This window comes from Aquarana catesbeiana, linkage group LG02 (assembly GCF_042186555.1).
Source record: "Aquarana catesbeiana isolate 2022-GZ linkage group LG02, ASM4218655v1, whole genome shotgun sequence".
In the NCBI taxonomy this organism is placed as follows: Eukaryota; Metazoa; Chordata; class Amphibia; order Anura; family Ranidae; genus Aquarana; species Aquarana catesbeiana.
The window spans coordinates 488,356,757-488,375,578 of NC_133325.1; the positions used below are offsets into that span (position 1 = coordinate 488,356,757).

General features: G+C 39.8%; 1 protein-coding gene across 1 annotated transcript in view; it reads right to left on the reverse strand.

Annotated features, from left to right (window-relative positions):
- The window catches only part of WNT2B (Wnt family member 2B), a 161,864-nt gene that overhangs the window by 19,066 nt on the left and 123,976 nt on the right, over positions 1-18,822 (reverse strand). Inside the window, exon 3 of the mRNA XM_073615730.1 lies at positions 5,097-5,374. Coding sequence (XP_073471831.1) covers positions 5,097-5,374 — 278 coding nt within the window. The remainder of the gene's footprint in view (positions 1-5,096; positions 5,375-18,822) is intronic.

Genomic DNA, 18,822 nt, shown 5'->3' on the forward strand with positions numbered 1-18,822 from the left:
TAGATGTAATTCTGTATATTCTGCTTGACATACATATTCTGTATGTTCAGACATACATATTCTGTATATTCTGCATATTCTGTTTGGGCTGAGCAGTGGTGTGGTGGTTAGCACTCTCGCCTAGCAGTGGGAGGGGCCGCTGGTTCGAATCCCAACCACGACACTACCTGCCTGGAGTTTGTATGTTCTCCCTGTGTTTGCATGGGTTTCCTCTGGGTACTCCGGTTTCCTCCCACACTCCAAAGACATGCTGGTAGGTTAATTGGCTTCTGTCCAAAATTGGCCCCAGTATATGAATGTGAGTTGGGGACCTTGGATTGTGGGCTCCTTGAGGGTAGGGACCGATGTGAGTGTGCGATATATGCGTGGAGCGCTGCGTAAATTTACGGCGCTATATGGGTACCTTAAATAAATAGGGATAATTGTAGACACGCACCCACACTCACTCAGGTTGAACTGGATGGACTGGTGTCTTTATTCAACTTTACTAACTATGTAACATTTTTTGGCCTTTCATTCGGGTGGTGTTGTGGATGGGAGTTGAGCCGGTGACCCTTTGTGCTGCTGGTTGGGAGTGCTGCCCACTGCACCACTGTGCTGCCCTGAATACTTATTCACTTTATAAATCCTCCATATTCATTATTTTAGTTTTATACTTTCGTTTTGTATGAATCAGATTATAATTTTATCAGATAGGGGTCCATTTTAGTATGGGACCCCACCATATACTTTATAGCTTAATATAACTTTATTTCTTCACCACCTAAAAACCATATAATATAATACAATTAATTTTTACATTGGATATGCTATGACGTCTTGCATCTGTATTGATATGTTGTTGTATTATGTATACTATATATCATTTATTCATGTATTTTGATATGTATGATTATGCCCTCGCATCGTGATTTTCTGTTGTTGATGATATTAACTAATATATAGTGTATATTTTATAGTACTGTTCACATAAGTACTTTTTAATAAGTTTTAATTACATATGACAAGAATTCTTTTTATTTAGATTTACATTAAAGATAGTGCTAATTCTCTATCTTTATTTGTACTAAACACCATTTTAGGATGCTGTTGCTATATAACCCCCTCCGTCTTGTAGATACCTCTTGCTGTGTACTCCGTGCTCCTGGTCTGTTATGATGCCATTGGTTCATAGATAGGAGGGGCGGGGGATTTGAGCATATATTATCACTAGAGGAGATGAGGGCGTTACCTGAAAAAGGAGGCCACGCCCCCGGAACATGTTGTCCTAGCAATTGCATGAAGCTTACGAGAGGAGTCAGCTGCATCACTGTGCATCCCCTCCCTGGCCACGAGTGACATCACGCAGCGCCGGCTGGTCCGTGCGAGTGCTTTGGCCGGTGTGTGTTACAAGCAAGCAAGCGGTCTGTGCTTACTGGAATACTTTACCACGCTGCTAGTTGCTGTGAGCTAACTGATCCCTACAGACCAGGAGAGGAGGCTATTATGGAGCTGTTTACTCCATTTAACGCTGGATGTTTGTGAGTGCAACCCTTGTTTTTTATACACTTATCTTCATCTATTAAACGATAACACACTAGGGCTGGCGTGCGCTCTCTCTTTTTTTTATATATTTTACGAAACATATTGAAGAATACAATCAAGATTTCATAAGTGTAATTTCGTATTCTAGGGTTACATTATAGAAGGAATTACTATGAAGGGATAATGTAGCCTACTAACCTACTGTCCCTTAATGAGGATGTTACATTGTACAGTTTTTCTCTATATGTGTAATTTAGGCCCTCATCAAGGATTTTTTAAATGATGTTATAAAATTTGGTTGTTTTTACAAAAAACCTTTTTGGTGTGGTACCGTTTAAGTCCTATTTAGCTGTGTGATTTAGCGTTTTTTTTCTTCATGCAAATCTAATTGTAAAGAAAGTGGTACCAGTAAATCCATAAAGCACAAGAGGAGGCCTCATTGCCCTTCTCCCCTCAACCCAGCCATGTAATTAAAAGGAATTTTTAATTTTTTGTTTGTTTGTTGACTTTCAAGCATATTAAAATTGCTGCTCCATGCCAAACAGAATTTTATAAAAATGTTTTTTTTTTTTACATGTTCCCTAAGATAGTGCCCTGACCTCATGCTATTTGTTTGGCAATCATTTGCTTTTTAGCCTGGAAAATGGATATTACTGGGTTATACTTTTGCTATTACCACTTGCAGCAATAGCGGCATATATATATACTTAAAGTGTTACTAAACCCAATAATATAAAAATAGTGCATCTACCCCTCCCCCCCCCCCCGCAGTGCCTACAACTTATAAATCAGTGTGTTCCATAAAAATAATACCGCTATATACCTTTTTAGATGATCGCTATACAGCGGTCACGTGATACACCGCAGGGTCTGCCCGAGTGCTGAATGTTCATGTAGGAGGAGATTTCACTCTCCTCTGACAAAACTTCCGATGCTTTAGTGACCCCTCACCCTAGATCCGGCCAGCGCTGATTGGCACTGTGCCGATGGCATGCCCAGTCCCCCCCCCCCCCAAAAAAAACAAAAAAAAACCTTACAAACTGAACATGTGCACTCACTGTGTCTTATCTGGACTTGTCCCGAGTAATGGTGCAGGAGGAGGAGGATCTGTGCATACAGGATCAAAGAGCCTTTTTACACAATGCAGAAGATTAACCCCTAAAGTAATTGTAAAGTCTCATTTTTTTTCTTTAAAAATAACAAACATATTATACTTACCTGCTCTGTGCAGTGGATTTGCACAGAGCAGCCCAGATCCCCCTCTTGTCAGGTGCCCTCTTCAGCTCTCCTGGCCCCTCCCTCTTGTCGAGTGCCCCCACAGCAAGCAGCTTGCTATGGGGGTACCCAAGCCGAGTCACAGCTCCGTGTCCATTCAGACATTGAGCCCCTGTTCGGCTCCACCCCCTCTCTCTCCTGATTGACCAACTGACTTTGACAGCAGCGGGAGCCAATGGGCCGCTGCTGTGTCTCAGCCATTTAGGAGGAGAGTCCCTGACTACTGAGGCACTCGTGGACATTGGAGAGAGATGGGGCTCAGGTAAGTATTAGGGGGTGCTGGGGCGGCTGCTGCACACAGAAGTTTTTTATCCTAATAAATAGAGTCATTAGATGCATTAAGATAAAAAACCTTCTGATTTTACAAACACTTTAAGTTCCACAGTGAGTATAACAAGCATGCTATTCTGCATATACAGACAGATTTTACTGTTGTGGGCTTAGTAACGCTTTAAACTAATTTACCTAATTTAAGGCATTTTAGATTGGAGTTCCATGATGATTTATTATGTCAACAAAATAGACCTATATGCTTTTCTTTCATTTTAGGCCAATAATTGGCTAATTGGTCCTTTTCATTGCTTAATCTGTGAAATGTTTGCAATTGTTTGACCTTGTTAAGAAGTATGTTATGTTTTTTTATCCTTGTTGATACATTTTTTTAATCAAAGTTTTGAAAAGTTTTTGAAAAGAACATTTTGAACACATTGAAAAGAACAACGTTTTTTTTTTTTCAAAGTATTTACCATACAGAAAAAAAAGAGAACTGCACAAGAACATACTGTACATGTATGCTGTCATTGAAATTCCACATGCAGAGATATCATACAAAGACCTCTATTATAACCAGAAGTTATAATATGCTTATGATTAACATTTTTATGTAAGGTGAAAATTACATGGTGAACATTAAGGCATTCACTAACATAGCTTGTACACACAACAGATGAACCCACTCCAAAGACCCCTGCAATTCTGACCTCCGAGTCGCAGATGCTTACTCCTCCAGGATCTGTTTTTCCCATACACCAATTAGCAAAGCCATCTAATCCAAATCTTTCCAAATTCTTTAGAGCTACCACTGTGGGTATAGGGTAAGCTTTCTAGATACAGGAGCTATTTACAAGTGTTGGTCTTCAACTGGGAGTTCCAAAATGCCTAAGATTTGCATTCTTTGGTTCAGGGGAGGATCGAAGATGAAATGCACAATTAATACTATCTGACACTCCCTGCCAGTAGCAGACCAAATTGGGGCATTTCCACATGTGAATGAGATCCTCCTGTTCAGAAGTCTATTCAGGGAACAGTGTTGTCCAATACACCCCATGTTGTAGGAATAACTAGGAAAATCTTAAGTGTGCCAGTGAGACATACAGTAACTGTGACAAATGGGTACGCTACCTTTGTCCCATATGTCTGATCCCTCTGTCAACCAGTTTTGTTAAATATTTATTATCCCACAAAGGGGAATATTTATTGAAACTATAATATTTAAGGATTGATGTTATAGTTGGGTGATGTTTATGTTTTAGAAGAGCATTAGACTCCAAGCGTTGAAATGCCATCTTATGCTTGTTGGTAGGATAACTAAAGCACCCCATATTGCACCAAAAAGAAAAGAAAATAATGGTTCTTTCCACAAAGTGAGTTGCAAACAAGTAATAAAAATGACTCTAGCTTAAACTATGGATTGCTCTGGTAACAATTAATAATTATTGAAATTATGAATGACAATGCTATTGTATTAGGCAAGCCAGGAATCTAAAATATCCAATTTGCAGCTGAAACTACAATATGGGCATATGAAATTTGGCAGATTTATGTCTCCCATAACCTCTCTCCTCTTTAGATGTTATCTTATGACTCCCTTTGAAACCATAACTGTTTATTCTCCTTGAGCTAGAGGACCATAAATTACCCAGCATCGAAATATATTTATGGCACAAAATATTTCTACTTTAACCTCCAGTGGTTTCTTTCCAAACACCGTTACTAGTTTAAAAAGTTTAGATCTGTTTTCCCCTGAATAGGACACATGTACACATCTGGAACAGGGAAGGGACGATGTTGCGTTCTGTACTTCTATATATAATTTTTTTTTATTGGTGTCAGTGGAGAGAAATTATAAGCTTGATGAGCCATTTGGTTTAATTCCTAGATAAATCTGCTAAAAAAGAGTATTCATCACTATTGATCATGCAAGGTGATTTATCGACTTTCTGAAACATTCCTGATCACTGTTTATTTAGGGAATATAATATTCACGTAAAAGAACATAAAGATTTAGACGGACTCACCATCCTTCCAACGCGGTTATTGTGCAAGTTCATCAAGGCTCGAGCATCCCTTACTTTTCTTTCCTTAGCATCCACAAAGTCCTTGGCAAATTCAATTCCAAAATCGATGTTGTCACTACATCCTCCCCAATCAAAGTCTCCTTTTTTGTCCTTGGATCGCCCCCGCTTTTTTGGATCACAGCTGCAGGATTTCAGTTCACCTTGGCTGCAAGCTCTAGTAATGGCATAAACAACACCAGCATAGGAAATGGCATAGACAAATGCTGCTTCTCGACTACCTGCAAAAAACAAAAACAAAAAAACAAAGAAAATCTGGTTATTTTTATGTACTGAAAAAATTCAGTCTGATCAATTAAAAATTGATTCTGGAACCTATGGCTTTCCTGGTAGTTTTTTTTCCAAGTATCATTTTGAGCTCACAAGGGTCTGGAGGAAGTTGACTGTCACAGAAAGGCAGAGTCATAACTTGTGATTTTGGAATAACCATACATATAAAACCTTGTAAGTAGTACAGGTTTTTGAAACATTTTTTTAATAGCATTATGGATCTTATGAATAAAAATATAAAGTAAGATTTTTTATTTTTTATTTATTGTCCATATTAGTCAAAAATATTCTTAATTTCCTTCTTTTATATTGCACTGCCAACCAGTTATGGACAGTAAGAGCTGTTTGACTCATACCAGTATGCATGAGCCCTAAAGAAAAGAAGTAGGCATCTAATTTTAACCGTGGTCATTATGTTGTAAAAACCCACTCCAACCTTTCTAAACCTGCCAATAACCAACTATGTAGTGCAGTGCTGCCTTGACCAACCTCAATTCACAGAAAAAATGTTCAATAATCGAGTGATATTAAAATAATAGTAAAGAAAATGCAATTATCACTTACAATGTGACACTGTATGAAAACGAAGGCAAAATAATAATAATAAAGCCAACAGGTGAGTTAATGTGTAAAACACATCTCAAAGTTTACATATAAAATGTTAGATAACCAAAATACTGTGAACAATCCACAAATATATGTGCACAACAAAATAAAGTCTCAATCCAGGTGAGTTCACAAGGTGTGTGTACCTGAAATTATACGCTGTGAAGGGCAGCCCAATCACCAGTGTGACTCCAACCTGCTCACCTTTATAATATGACCTCTACAAGAAAACGAGGTCTAACACTCATTGGATAAAAGGGATGATATACTGCTCAGTCATCCAGATAAAGAGTTGTTTTTAGGACTGCATAATACTCTTCACACCACATATGAATCCATATTAAAACTGAAAAAAACACTCGTAGTGTTCTCTGAATGCTTTATTCAGCATTATAGGAATTAAAAACATTCACAGGCAGAGTAGTAAAAGCACATGCAAGACCAATCCAATATATGCAAACCAAACAAATGGCACCAATTGAAAAGTTCACCACTTCTCTAAGACCCCTTTCACACTGTTTTAGCACTGGAAATAGCCTCTCCTAAGCACCTGAAAACCTCCTCCCATTCATTTCAGTGTGTCTTTTCACACTGGGGCGGGGCGCTTGCAGGAAAAGTCCTGAAAGCAACATCTTTGGAGCGCTGTATTTAGCACTCCCAAAACGCCCTGCCCATTGTTTTTAACCCTTTTTTCGGGGTTAAAAGCACCCCGCTAGCAGCTGAAAAGCGCTGAAACAGCGCTGCTTAAACAGCACTAAAGCGCCGCTAAAATGAGTGGCACTTTAGCTTTAACGGCTGGCGATTTCAGTGTGAAAGCAGTCTTAAAGTCACAGGTTCCAACCCCTTTATGTGTATTGTCCTACAACAGGTCTTCTCTCAGGCGCTGTGTGTCTAATTCCATGCATGTGTTCTGTGTTGATGGTATGAAATTGTTTCGGACTAGAAGAAGTTTAGTGGACTGAGTGCTAGATATCGGCTTTAAACACCAGACTTGGTGGGGCTGATTGCCCATATCCACTGACCCCATTTATATCCCATATCTATCTGGAGGTCATACATAGATTGTGAACCTGATCCCCTTGGTATATTATACCACAAAGTTTGATTGACTCACTAGGTGTACACCTATCTGAGTTTAATCCTTCCGGTAAGCAGTTTTGGTGTTTCTGGTGGTGGATCTACTATCAAGTAACAGGAGGCTGATTTTTAGATGTTGAGAATCATCACACAATACATTTTGTGAATACTCATTTTACTTATCCAGACATATAAACAGAAGATTCCTATTCAGTTTGAATACCCAATCATGTACAAATGAAAAGGTAGATACGAATTAGCTTTTTACATAATTGTATTATTGAAGTGAAGGTCACGCAATTTATGGTGTGATGATTATTAATTCCTTTAGTAAACCAGCCTCAATGTCTTTGAACAGTTCCCTTCATCAAATGCATCTGTAGGCAGCTGTAGTGCAGGGCAACCTAGCTGGCTGCAAGAGGTGTGGGTTAGCAAGTGTATATACTCACTTTCCAGCCTATTTGATATGTTTATGTGTACATATGTTCAGAGTTGTCTGGCCTCTATCATTGTCTCCAGTACCATTTTGGAGAAGCCCGGTGTCTGATGGGACAAGCAAATCTCGGAAGATTTGGACAGCCATTTTTGGGTGGGTAATTTAAAAAAAAAAGCCCAGCCATGTTTAGTTCAGTTCACATGTGTGCATAGACAGGGAGAGAGAACCCGCTTGTCAGGGAGAGTTAGGAGAAGATAGGGAGAGTGTTTCCGGCCTGTGAGGGAAAGCTCAGTATTCCTACGTAGTGCTGCATCAGCAATCCTGGTCAGATAAAAGACTCCCCGTTTCGGATAATAATACTGGTGTCCTTGCTGTGAGGGCAGGACAAGCGGATCAGATGCCTATATCCATCTGCTGAAGGAATACCGTTGTTACCGGGTAAAGTGTGTGAATAGCAGCCTCTACAGTTCGTATTTACAGTACAGCCTTTACAGTACAGTATTATGTGCTTGGGTTTATACTGTGTTAGTCAGTGGAAAGTGCCTACAGCGCTGACGAATACAATTACCACTTACATCAGAAGTGACTGTGCTGTGTATCTGTGCCTCCATGCTTGGAGTGAAACTGCGTGCCTTACTGTCTAAATACTCTTTCTATTACCTTCTCTCCGGTAATAAACGTTGCCTGGTTCATAAAGTCAGTACGTGTGATTCCCTCTGTGAAAACGCTACAAAGAAACTGTAAAACTATTCATTGGGGTTGATTTACTAAAACTGTAGAGTGCAAAATCTGGTGCAGCTCTGCATAGAGACTAGTCAACTTCCATTTTTTTTTTCTCAAAGCTTAATTGAACAAGCAGAAGTTGGAAGCTGATTGGCTATCATACAGAGCTGCACCAGATTTTGCACTCTCCAGTTTAAGTAAATCAACTCCATTGCATTTGAGAGCAGCAGAAATAAACACTTTAGTGCTGTGGTCCTATTGACGTATTTTTCCTTTAAATGAGCCCCCTATCTGATGTGGATGCCAACCAAGTTATTTTTAATCAGTCACTTGATCCACTCCTGCATCTTATTGCCCATGTGTATAAAGACCAGTGGTTCTCAACTCCTGTCCTCAGGACCCACTAACTGGCCAGATTTGCAAGATAACTGAAATAAATCACAGGTGATATAATTTGCTGCTCAGTGATTGCAGTATTCTAGTCTGCATCACCCCATGGTAATACTTAAAATCTGGCCTGTTGGTGGGTCCTGAGGACAGGCGTTGAGAACCACTGATGTAGACAATGACAATGTAAAATAATTGGGGCTTTGGCTACAACTCTCTATTCAGCCTGGGCAGCCACAAAGATGACAGCGGTTATTAGGAGGACGGTTTAATAAAAAATCAGCAGTGAAAGTCTAACTATGCATGTCTATTAATAAAAGGCACATTTAAATGTCTGTGTCTCTCTCTGATCATGGACAAAAATATAGCATTATCAAAATGCTGTTTCTGTATAAGCCGAGAATCCTTCACTTAATACCTAGGCAAACAAATTATAGATGAAGGCTAAATTCCAACTGTGATTATTAAAATGCTGTCTTGGCATATCAAGCCTACATCATCTATAAATTATTCTAAACCCAATGGAGCAGTAATATTTATATAACAGTACTGATGTATAATTCAAGGAAAGGGAACCCTTCAGAGGAAGGGAAAGAAGAGAGAGGTTAGAAACAGGTAATGGAAACATCTGCTCTATGATGGAAATATATGCTGTAGAACAGTGATGGGTACATTTTCAGTAGGAGTCCACACAACACAAATGTGGAATGGTCTCTCTTGAGTGTAGTAATATGTCCTATTTGGTCTGGAATTATGGGTTTCACATAAACATGTTCTGCTGACAGGACAGTTGTCTAATGGCCATAAGGATATTAACATTTGCAGCTGGATACTACTGGTTAGCACTTTATGTATTTTTATTAATTTTCAAATATGTGGTCATACACAATATTTCTCTCTTGAATATAATGCATTACAGCTGTGGAGCATCTTCCTATCTTCTCCTGGGGAGATTCACTCAACTGATTGGCTTTTATCTTCTACCACTGAACATCCTCAGGAATCACAGATCTCAAACGCCCCATAAATCCAGGCAAATAATGAAAAAAAATTCCAAGCCTCTTGTGGACACGGCGTAAAATGTTGTTTAATTCACAGATATTTAAAGAGTTTCAAAGAGTTGTGAAATCACAATAAATGAGAAACATGAGGGTATCATACCTACCCGTCAAGACTAAGAACTGCATTTTAAACCCCAGGTTCTGGAACTTTATATTTCTCCAGGAAATTAAAATTCTGCCTGATAGGGGAGGTCATTTAACAGCATGTTTTAAGACAATCTCAAATACTTACCAAACACATAAACCACAGGAGAGAGCTTGTTGACAAGTCCTATAAAACTGATACATGGATTCCCATTACCCACCCACTTATTTTTCCCATTATACCATAAACCATTCACGATTATGTCACTGAGAAGAAAAGGGCTGGCTTTGCATATGGGACACACTGGCACAGATTGGTTTTACTGCACATGAATCACCTCATAAACAGCAAAATGTGTACAAAGATGTGACATCATTTGAACATACTTACTTAAACTTCTAAAAACAAAAAAATATTCCCATTGTCCAGTTTTTTACATTATTTGCACAGTTATTTATTAGCTCACTAATAATATATTTAATATTCATAACCATAGCAATCATTAAGACCATATACTTTATTAGAAGGATGATGAGTTATACCTGCTAGTCTGTGAAGTTTAGATGTAAGCCTTACGTTTCTCTCAGCACTGAATTGCCATAAGTCTATAAACCCCTTTGTTCTACTTCTTTACATGACCAGGAAAGCAAGTGACATGTTTCAGTTTTCAAAATATTTGTTAAAAGCCAATTTTCATTTGCAGGTAATTTTCACTTAGCTTAGTAAATAGGGTGAAGTTGTGCTAATTTCAATCATCCAATCATGTGCATGCAAAAACCCTATTCCTTACTTTTATTTTAATTGTCCTTGCTTATATTTGGGTATTCTTTCCAAAGTGAATTTTCACTTATCTTTACCTCATTCACTAAGCTACAGTATATGAAGATTCACTATGTAAATTTAACATACTATTCCTTTAGTAAATCAACCCCTCTGCGCAGTTCTGGTTTTCTGTCAGAATAGCGAACCCGTCAGATTAGGCAACGGAAGTGATGTTCCGTCAGCTGTGCGTGCGTTCCACCGCTCCCAGGTTTGCTAATCTGACAGAACACCTGAAGTCAGAAGGCGACAGCGGACATCTTATAAGACCCATGTCTTGAATTTCAGAGTAATTTTTGCAATAAAGTGAGCGTATATAAATAAATGTAGTATATTGACATCTGTGATGCTATTTTGATGTTACATTTTGAAAGAAACTGGACACCAGCAGTAGGAAGGTAGTGGAACCATGTTGGTACACCCTGCACTGTTTGGCGCTAAACCATTAGGCTTTCAAAATTAAACATCCAAATAGCATCACAGGTGTCGATATACTATATTTATTTATATAAGCTCACTTTATTGCTAAAATTACTCTGCAATTCAAGACATAGCTGGGTGTAGTAAGATGTCCGCTGCCACTGTTCTGTCAGAATAGCAAACCAGTCAGAGCGGTGGAACGCATGTGTAGCTGAAGAAACGTCACTTCTGTTAAATAATCTGATAGGTTCACTATTCTGACAGAACACCAGGACAAAGCCAACTAGTACCCAAGGAAAGAATGAGAAACTGCAACCCCCACCTTCCCCCTGGTTGAGTGGAGAAGAAGGCGGGGTCAATAGTGGCAAGCGCCAAAATATTTGCCATGTTCGTAGCATGGAATGAAATAGTTCCAGTGAAAAGTTTAAAATTGTTGCAAAAATATGGGGCTAACAGTGGCAAAAGAAAATAACATCCCTGTGCTGGTGGTGTCACTGAAAGGAAAAAAAAAAAAAAGAATGTCCCAGAGTTAGGGGTGTCACCAAAAGGATTTTTTTTCCTGCATTGGTGTTGTCCCTAAAAAGAAAAAGTGGCCCTGAATTGGTGGTGTCACTGAAAGCTGCTGCTTCTGCACTGTCACTTGAGGCATGTTGTCACTTGTAAACACAGAAGCCGGTACAGGAAGCCAGCTTCTGTGTTTACAAGTGACAGCGGGGAGCACAGGGCTAGTGCTGGAAGTGGTGATACCAGGTATCTCAGCACTCCAAACGAAAAAAAAAAAAAAACCCTGCTGACAAGAGTAATGCTGCAGTCACTCCTGTCAGGAAGAGGCAAGGAGAAGGCAGCAACCAGAGCTCCCAGCACAACCCCCCTCTATACACAGCCGCTGCACCACTCCCCCTCCCTGTTCCAACTCTGTCTCTATAAATAAGCAGAGCTTAAATCAAACCCATGTTTTGCCTATTTAGGGCAGAACAACAGGTTTGCTCTAATTTCTTCACCCTTACCCAGCAAATAAATACTTTTCAGGTGCTACACAACCTCTCTGTCCATCACTGTGAGTTAAAACAAACACCTGGTAATTCTGGGTAAGAGGGGTCATGGGCTTACACTGTATGATAAATTTGGGCCAATCAGTGCTGTCATATGGAGAGTCCATAGCCCTATGTAAGCTACCACTCTGGCAAACTGTAGCTTACACAGGATTTTCCTTCACTATTGGTTGCTGAATAGAACAGCAGGGGAATGAAAGCATGGGAAGTATATGCTGCTGAGAAGAGATACGATAACGTAAACCTGTTGCTGTTAATGTATCTGCAAAGTGCAGGTTCACTTTAAAGCAACCCTATTATTTAAATTTGAAAAAGATGTATTTTATTTTACAGCTTGTCCGGGCTTATGTAGACAGACATTTAGAACCTTTCTGCATTCTGTTGGGTTATCAGAACCCTATGTGATGATCCAAATGCTGTGTACAGTATATAGCTGATTGAGTGAACAGAACCCCCCACCTCCTCTTCCCCGTATTCACTTGCATTAGCCAATGTTCCCAAGTAAGCAGCTGTAAGGAATTCCACTTTGCTTCAAAGCCCATTCATTGCAGTCAAAGCTTGGATAGACAGACTCTAAATGTGCATACCATGAGCAGGGCAAGAGCAAATATCTGATTTTATCATATCATTTTATAAATAAAACAGAATATGGTTGACGGTTTATTTTTAGCATGAGCTCTTTCTTTGGTTCTAAACATCCAAATTAATGGGTGTTATTCCAGCCTGTGTGATGAAATCAGAGAAATTTCCTGTACATGGAGGAGTCAGCAGCATTGACCGTATGTATACTATTGAAATTTATACACACAAGGCTAGTGTATAAATCATAGGTTTGTGCATTATGATTATATGACGTATCCTTAGATTTGGATGCATTGAGGTTTGGAATTTTACACATGTTATCACATATTAAAGGTTTATATGTGGTGGTGCTTACTTTATAACAGATGTCTTTAATTTGAAATGCCAGTTTTGTAAAAGTGGAAATCCACCCAAAAGGGGAAGTTCTGCTCTTCCTCCTCCTTCCCCTCCTCTGCCACATTTGGAATACATTTTTTTTGGAGGGGAGTACCTAGTTTTGACAGGTACCCGCTCCCACTTCCAGTCGGATTGCCGCAGCGGATCCACCAGAAGTCCCCACCCCCCCCGTTTTCCTGCCCTTGATCTTCTGGGGCACGTCACAGGTCCCAGAAAGCTGTGGGACCATTCACAAAGCACAGCATGGCTTGCACATGCACAGTGGGAAGCCAGCTATGAAGTTGCAAGGAGTCACGGCTGGTTTCCCACAGTTAACATCCTGGCGCCAGGGACCCAAAGATCGGTGAAGAACCAGCGGTAAGGGCGACGCTTTTGGAACTATTTCATTTTTTTAGAAAAAAGTTAAGTCACATTTGTTGGACTGTACACTATTCACTGTAAAAAAAATACAAAGGCTATGCAGGGATAAGAACAATACAGACCCAGACAGATAACCCTGGTAGAATGGTAAGCAGTTTGGAACATATTATGAACAGAAATATTGTGCAGACAATCAGCAATATGATGTGTGGATGGCTATGCGCTGCCTATAGAACTCCAAGGCTTTGGCAATGCTAAATATGCAGAAATTCGTCTCTGTCTCTCATTGGGAATCACCTTATTTGTAAAACATGTATACAGCAAACATCCAAGTGATTCTGAAGTGTAAAGACCTGTACTTCAAAGCAACCAATTCAATTTCATTTTAAGTATGAGTCCAGTAAAGTCCGATTAGCTCCTATGGGTTACTGATCTTTGCATTTTATTCTTCACATTATAGAATAAGTCTATTTTATATCACTGTGCAAATGAGTCAATTGTGAATTATAGTTGGATATCCTGCTATATATAGTATATACATTTGTGTAGGGAATAACTAAATTTTCAGATGCACAGTGAGCATGCTTGGTACCGGTAAATATTTTGGATAATTATCCATCATGCTGTTGTAGGCATTTTTTTTATTTGCACATTATCTAAAACTGTTTTTTTTAAGTTTCATAAAAAGTTTACAAAGAAAAATGTACTTCACCCATCAATTTCCATCATTTTTTTTAACATCACACATTTTGCAAACAGGATATTTAGTTAGATATTTATGCCAAAGCTGATAATATATCATCAAATCAGAGATTTCCTACATTATACACAATCATACAATTATGCAATTAAAAGCTAACTCCAGGTTTTACTTAACTTTAAATAGTTCAGTTGAACTATGCTGGTCTAAATTAACTATTTCCTTTGCAAATAGATGTGTGTACTGTTAGTGCTGTATAAACTGTACATAGCATTGGCTACATATAGTATACAGCACTGTGTTCCAGCAGCAGTATGGGGACTTGCTATCCCATTCCCAGAACAAATTGGGTTGGGCTGAGCACTGTTTATCCACTCACAGAAAGTTTTGTATTTTTATGAATAAATACAAGGCTTCCTTTAATTGGTTGGGATGAAGAGGTGGACAGATGATTCCACCACCTCCACCTCAACCAATCAGAGGAAGCCTTGTATTTATTCATAAAAATGCAAGACTTTCGCCGAATGGCTGAACAGCACTCAATTTTGTCCTGGGAATGGGACCTCTGCCAAAATACAGCACTGTATTCAGTATGTAGCTGATGCTATATACAGTTTATAAAGTACTGCTGCATCTATTGGTAAAGGAAATAGTTATTTGGGGCAACCTTGATCCAGACATACTATTTAAAACGAACTAAAACCTGGAGTTAGGCTTTAAGTAACTAGACATTTGGTTTTAAACATTGGTGAGTCTGGGTCAAAACTGTAGTTGTTCAGCCATTTGCCCACATTTTTTTAGGGGGCCAACAGAAAGACCAAAATGTTTAAAGAAGGGCTCCATTAATAAAAAAAAAACCTTTTCCTGACTTGTCCTGAGTAAAAACAGGTTGCCTTTGATGATGCTTATTCTAGCTCTGGATCACCAGTGTGTAATCATAGTTTCATTCATGTCGGAAAGAACAGAGGGCGCTATACTCCTGCCTCTGTGGGTGTGAGAGCTATGACAGCGGTGGCTCTCATTTAGTAAAGGGATCTTGTAGTATACACTCTCTTTTCTCTCCCCATGTTCATTCACAGATTCCTTGTGAATGGACACGGAGGGAAGGGAGAATGAATGACAGGATCCCTTCATTATACGAGAGCCGCAGGTCACATATCTCTCATACCCACAGTGCCAAAAGTACAGCATCGCTTTATTTTTCAGCGTGGATGAAACTAATAATGCTACCTTGCACATCAGTGATCTCTACCTATAAGAAGCATCATTAGAGGTAACTTGTTTGTACACAGCATAAATCAGAAAAAAACAAATCCTGCTTTAATTCCTATTTGCTTTCCAAGATTAAAATAACAATAGTTAAAGCTGAAGTTAAATCTGCTTATATTTTGCCTTCTCTGATTCCTTTTTTTCCTTTACCAATATGTTAATGAAATGTTCAAATGACATTTTCACTATATACCTTACTTTATACCCAGTGACATGATCTCTGGGTCTCTGAGGGAAGGCCACCAGGGTGCTGTGCATAGCCTCCTAAAATAGAATTACCCCCAAGTCCCCTTAGCCCCGATGCAAGCAGTAGACTGGGTATAAGAAAAAGATATGCAAATGCCAACATGTCTTGGTGGGCGGCTGTCAGTCTGGTATTCCTAGGCAGATTACATTTGCATGCAGCCCTCCCTAGATAATGCCCATGTGTGATGCTGAGCCTCCTTGATTTAGAGAATTAAAATTCAATAAATGAGGGCAGATCGTAGACACTAAGACAGTTGAGAAACTGGGGAGAAAAGGACTAGATGGTATTTGATGATCTCTAGCTAAGAAATAAGGCAGGCTCAATCTGACTTCCTGCAGCTTCCAAAGTACACTGTGAGAAGCTGGCAATGTGAAGTGAAATCATAGTAAGCAATGTCAGTAGAGAAGATGAACCTGTACAACTGTGAATGACTGAAAGTGAGGCTGTAGTTCAACCTTAAAGTGGTTCTAAAGTCAGAAGGTTTTTTTATCTTAATGCATTCTATGCATTAAAATAAAAACCTTCAGTGTGCAGCAGCCCCCTCAGCCCCCCTAATACTTACCTGAGCCCCATTTCAATCCAGCCATGTTGTACGAGAGTCTCGGCTGTCTGCGACTCTCCCTCCTGTTTGGCTGAGACACAGCGGTCACCATTGGCTCCCGCTGCTGTCAATCAAAATTGGTGACCCAATGAGGAGAGAGGGGTCGCAGGTCCATGTTGAATGGATAGACAGAGCAGCGGCTCAGCTCGGGTGCCCCCATAGCAAGCTGCTTGCTGCGGGGGCAAGAGAAAGGGGCCAGGAGCGCCGGCGAGGAACCCGAGAAAAGGAGGATCGGGCTGCTCTGTGCAAAACCACTGCACAGCACAGGGAAGTATACCATGTTTGTTATTTTTAAATTAAAAAAATGTGACTTTAGTATCACTTTAATTCATCCTGCATAAAATATTAGACATTCCTCAGTCCGTAAAGATACAATGTAAAGGTTAGAATGTAGTTAACGTGGATTTTTCAAAGTGTCATTGTTTTTGTTACTGGAACTAACCTTAACGCGGTAGTAAACACTGGTTGGTGACTTGTACCTACAGGTAAGCTTATAATAAAACTTACTTGTATGTACAAGAAATATCATCTGAGTGTGCACCATTTCAGAGATATTCACTATTTCTGCAGCCAGTGAGATCACCAGTACATGCGCACTGCGCTCTGAGGGGATGGCATAAGGAGCCTTCCCTTCAAATCACTGTGCCACGATTGTAGTTCCTGTGCGCATATATTATGGAGTGACGTCATCGTGGTTCGGCCATTAAAATGGCCGGAGCCCGCGATCCCAGAATTAAGACTGGGTGAAGAAGGAAGCCCTACCTGCAGTGACAATGCACTGCTTGGATGTCTTCGTTTTAAGGTAAGCCTTTCATAACGTGCTAGTAGGCAATGCATTCTAGCACATTATGCCCTTAACTTGCAGGGGGGAGATTTTTTCTTCAGACTTTACTACTGCTTTAAAAAAAATATGCATAGAAAATGGAATATAAGTTTGGACAATGCTTTAATGATTACATTATATATATATATATCCTTGTTTCCAAAAATAAGATTATATTATTGTAGATTATATAAGAATACAACCTCTCCCAGATAAGCCAAGAATCCTAGCAAGATCTTATAATACACATATAGCCTGATCCTGTGCATCATTGGTTACGTAAACTGCAACTTGCCAATGTCCTATGTAACTTGCTCAGATTCATTCAACTAACTAAGGAATCCCAGTCTTGATGTTTGAACAATAATAAACAAAAAGGTTCATATAAAGCTTTGAAGTCATTGCAACAAGGTCTCTTAGGCCAGCCATACAAAGTTCGAATCCTGCTGAACTGGACAAGATTTGAACCATTAATTGGCAGGCTGAATGTACCAAGTTGATTGATCAACTTGGGTACAACCAGCCTGCCGGATTTGCTTCCGATTATCGAAAGAGGCTGCTATAGCCACTAGTGATAATTACTGTCTTCTGCCAGGGCATGGACAGCTCCCCCCCCCCCTGCTGGGAGCAGACAATTGCTCAGCAGGGGGGATTACCCTGTCAACACTGTCTGTGTTGATGAGGAAATCGTGTGAATTTCTTTCCTGCAATCCATGGTTGCAGGAAACAAATTTACGCCGTCTATTAGCTGCCTTAGTCAGAGCACAATTAATGATAAATGTAGATAAAATCTGTCTGTCAACAATAAATTCATCAACATATAATGGAGAAGTATAGCCAAAGCTTTTTTGGCTATACTCCTATGGATCACAGTTAGTTCTGCACTCCTGTGACCCATTTTCGCCGACAGCGGGCTGATGTCCACTGTCGCCTGACGTCACAGAGCCGATTCAGCCTCTGGAAAGATCCCGACCATATGGTCAGGATCCACCCAGAAGCCTGGATCAGCACCTGGCTCAGCCTCTCAGTGATCAGCCGACAGCCTGAGCCAACTCCTCCCACCTCCTTCATAGCCCAGTACTCCAGGAAACGCTGGAGGGGAGAGCACAGAACCGCTGACCAACAGTCATGTCTCTCTGCTCAGAGGGGAGGGGAGAACTGAGCAATCAACAATGTTAGAGCATTCTCACAACAGAGCCGTCGGGGGACGGATGCAGCATTGGATTGAAGATGCATCCACCTAAGTGAGTACAAACTTTTGTTTTTTGGAAAGCCATACTTCTCTTTTAAATAAATGAATCCACAAATTATATTTACATATTCCATTCAGTATATACAAAACTACCCAGAATCTGGTATGTCTTCTGGGTAGGCAGAATCGGCATTGAGGCCTTGGAAAGTTTAGAAACCTTAATGCATTTTTCAGGCAAAGGATCCTTCATCAGAAAACTAATCTAGTCTCCAAATGGAACAATTCAAAACCTAGGACAAAGTAGTATATCAGTGTAAAATAGAGAGCTTCCATAATGCACAGCACTGTGCTCCAAACTAGACTGTGTACACCCTACCTGTGAATGCATGTGACCTAATTCTCCAGCGTGAAGCATGCACATTATACGTTCTTGCAAACTATCCACACAAGAAATGGTGGTGTGCCCCACTTTTGAGTAAAAATATACCCTAGCTTTGGATGCAAGTCCACATTAGAAGGTGGGAAACAGGGCTGCTTTATTTTTTATTTAAGGGTGAATAAAA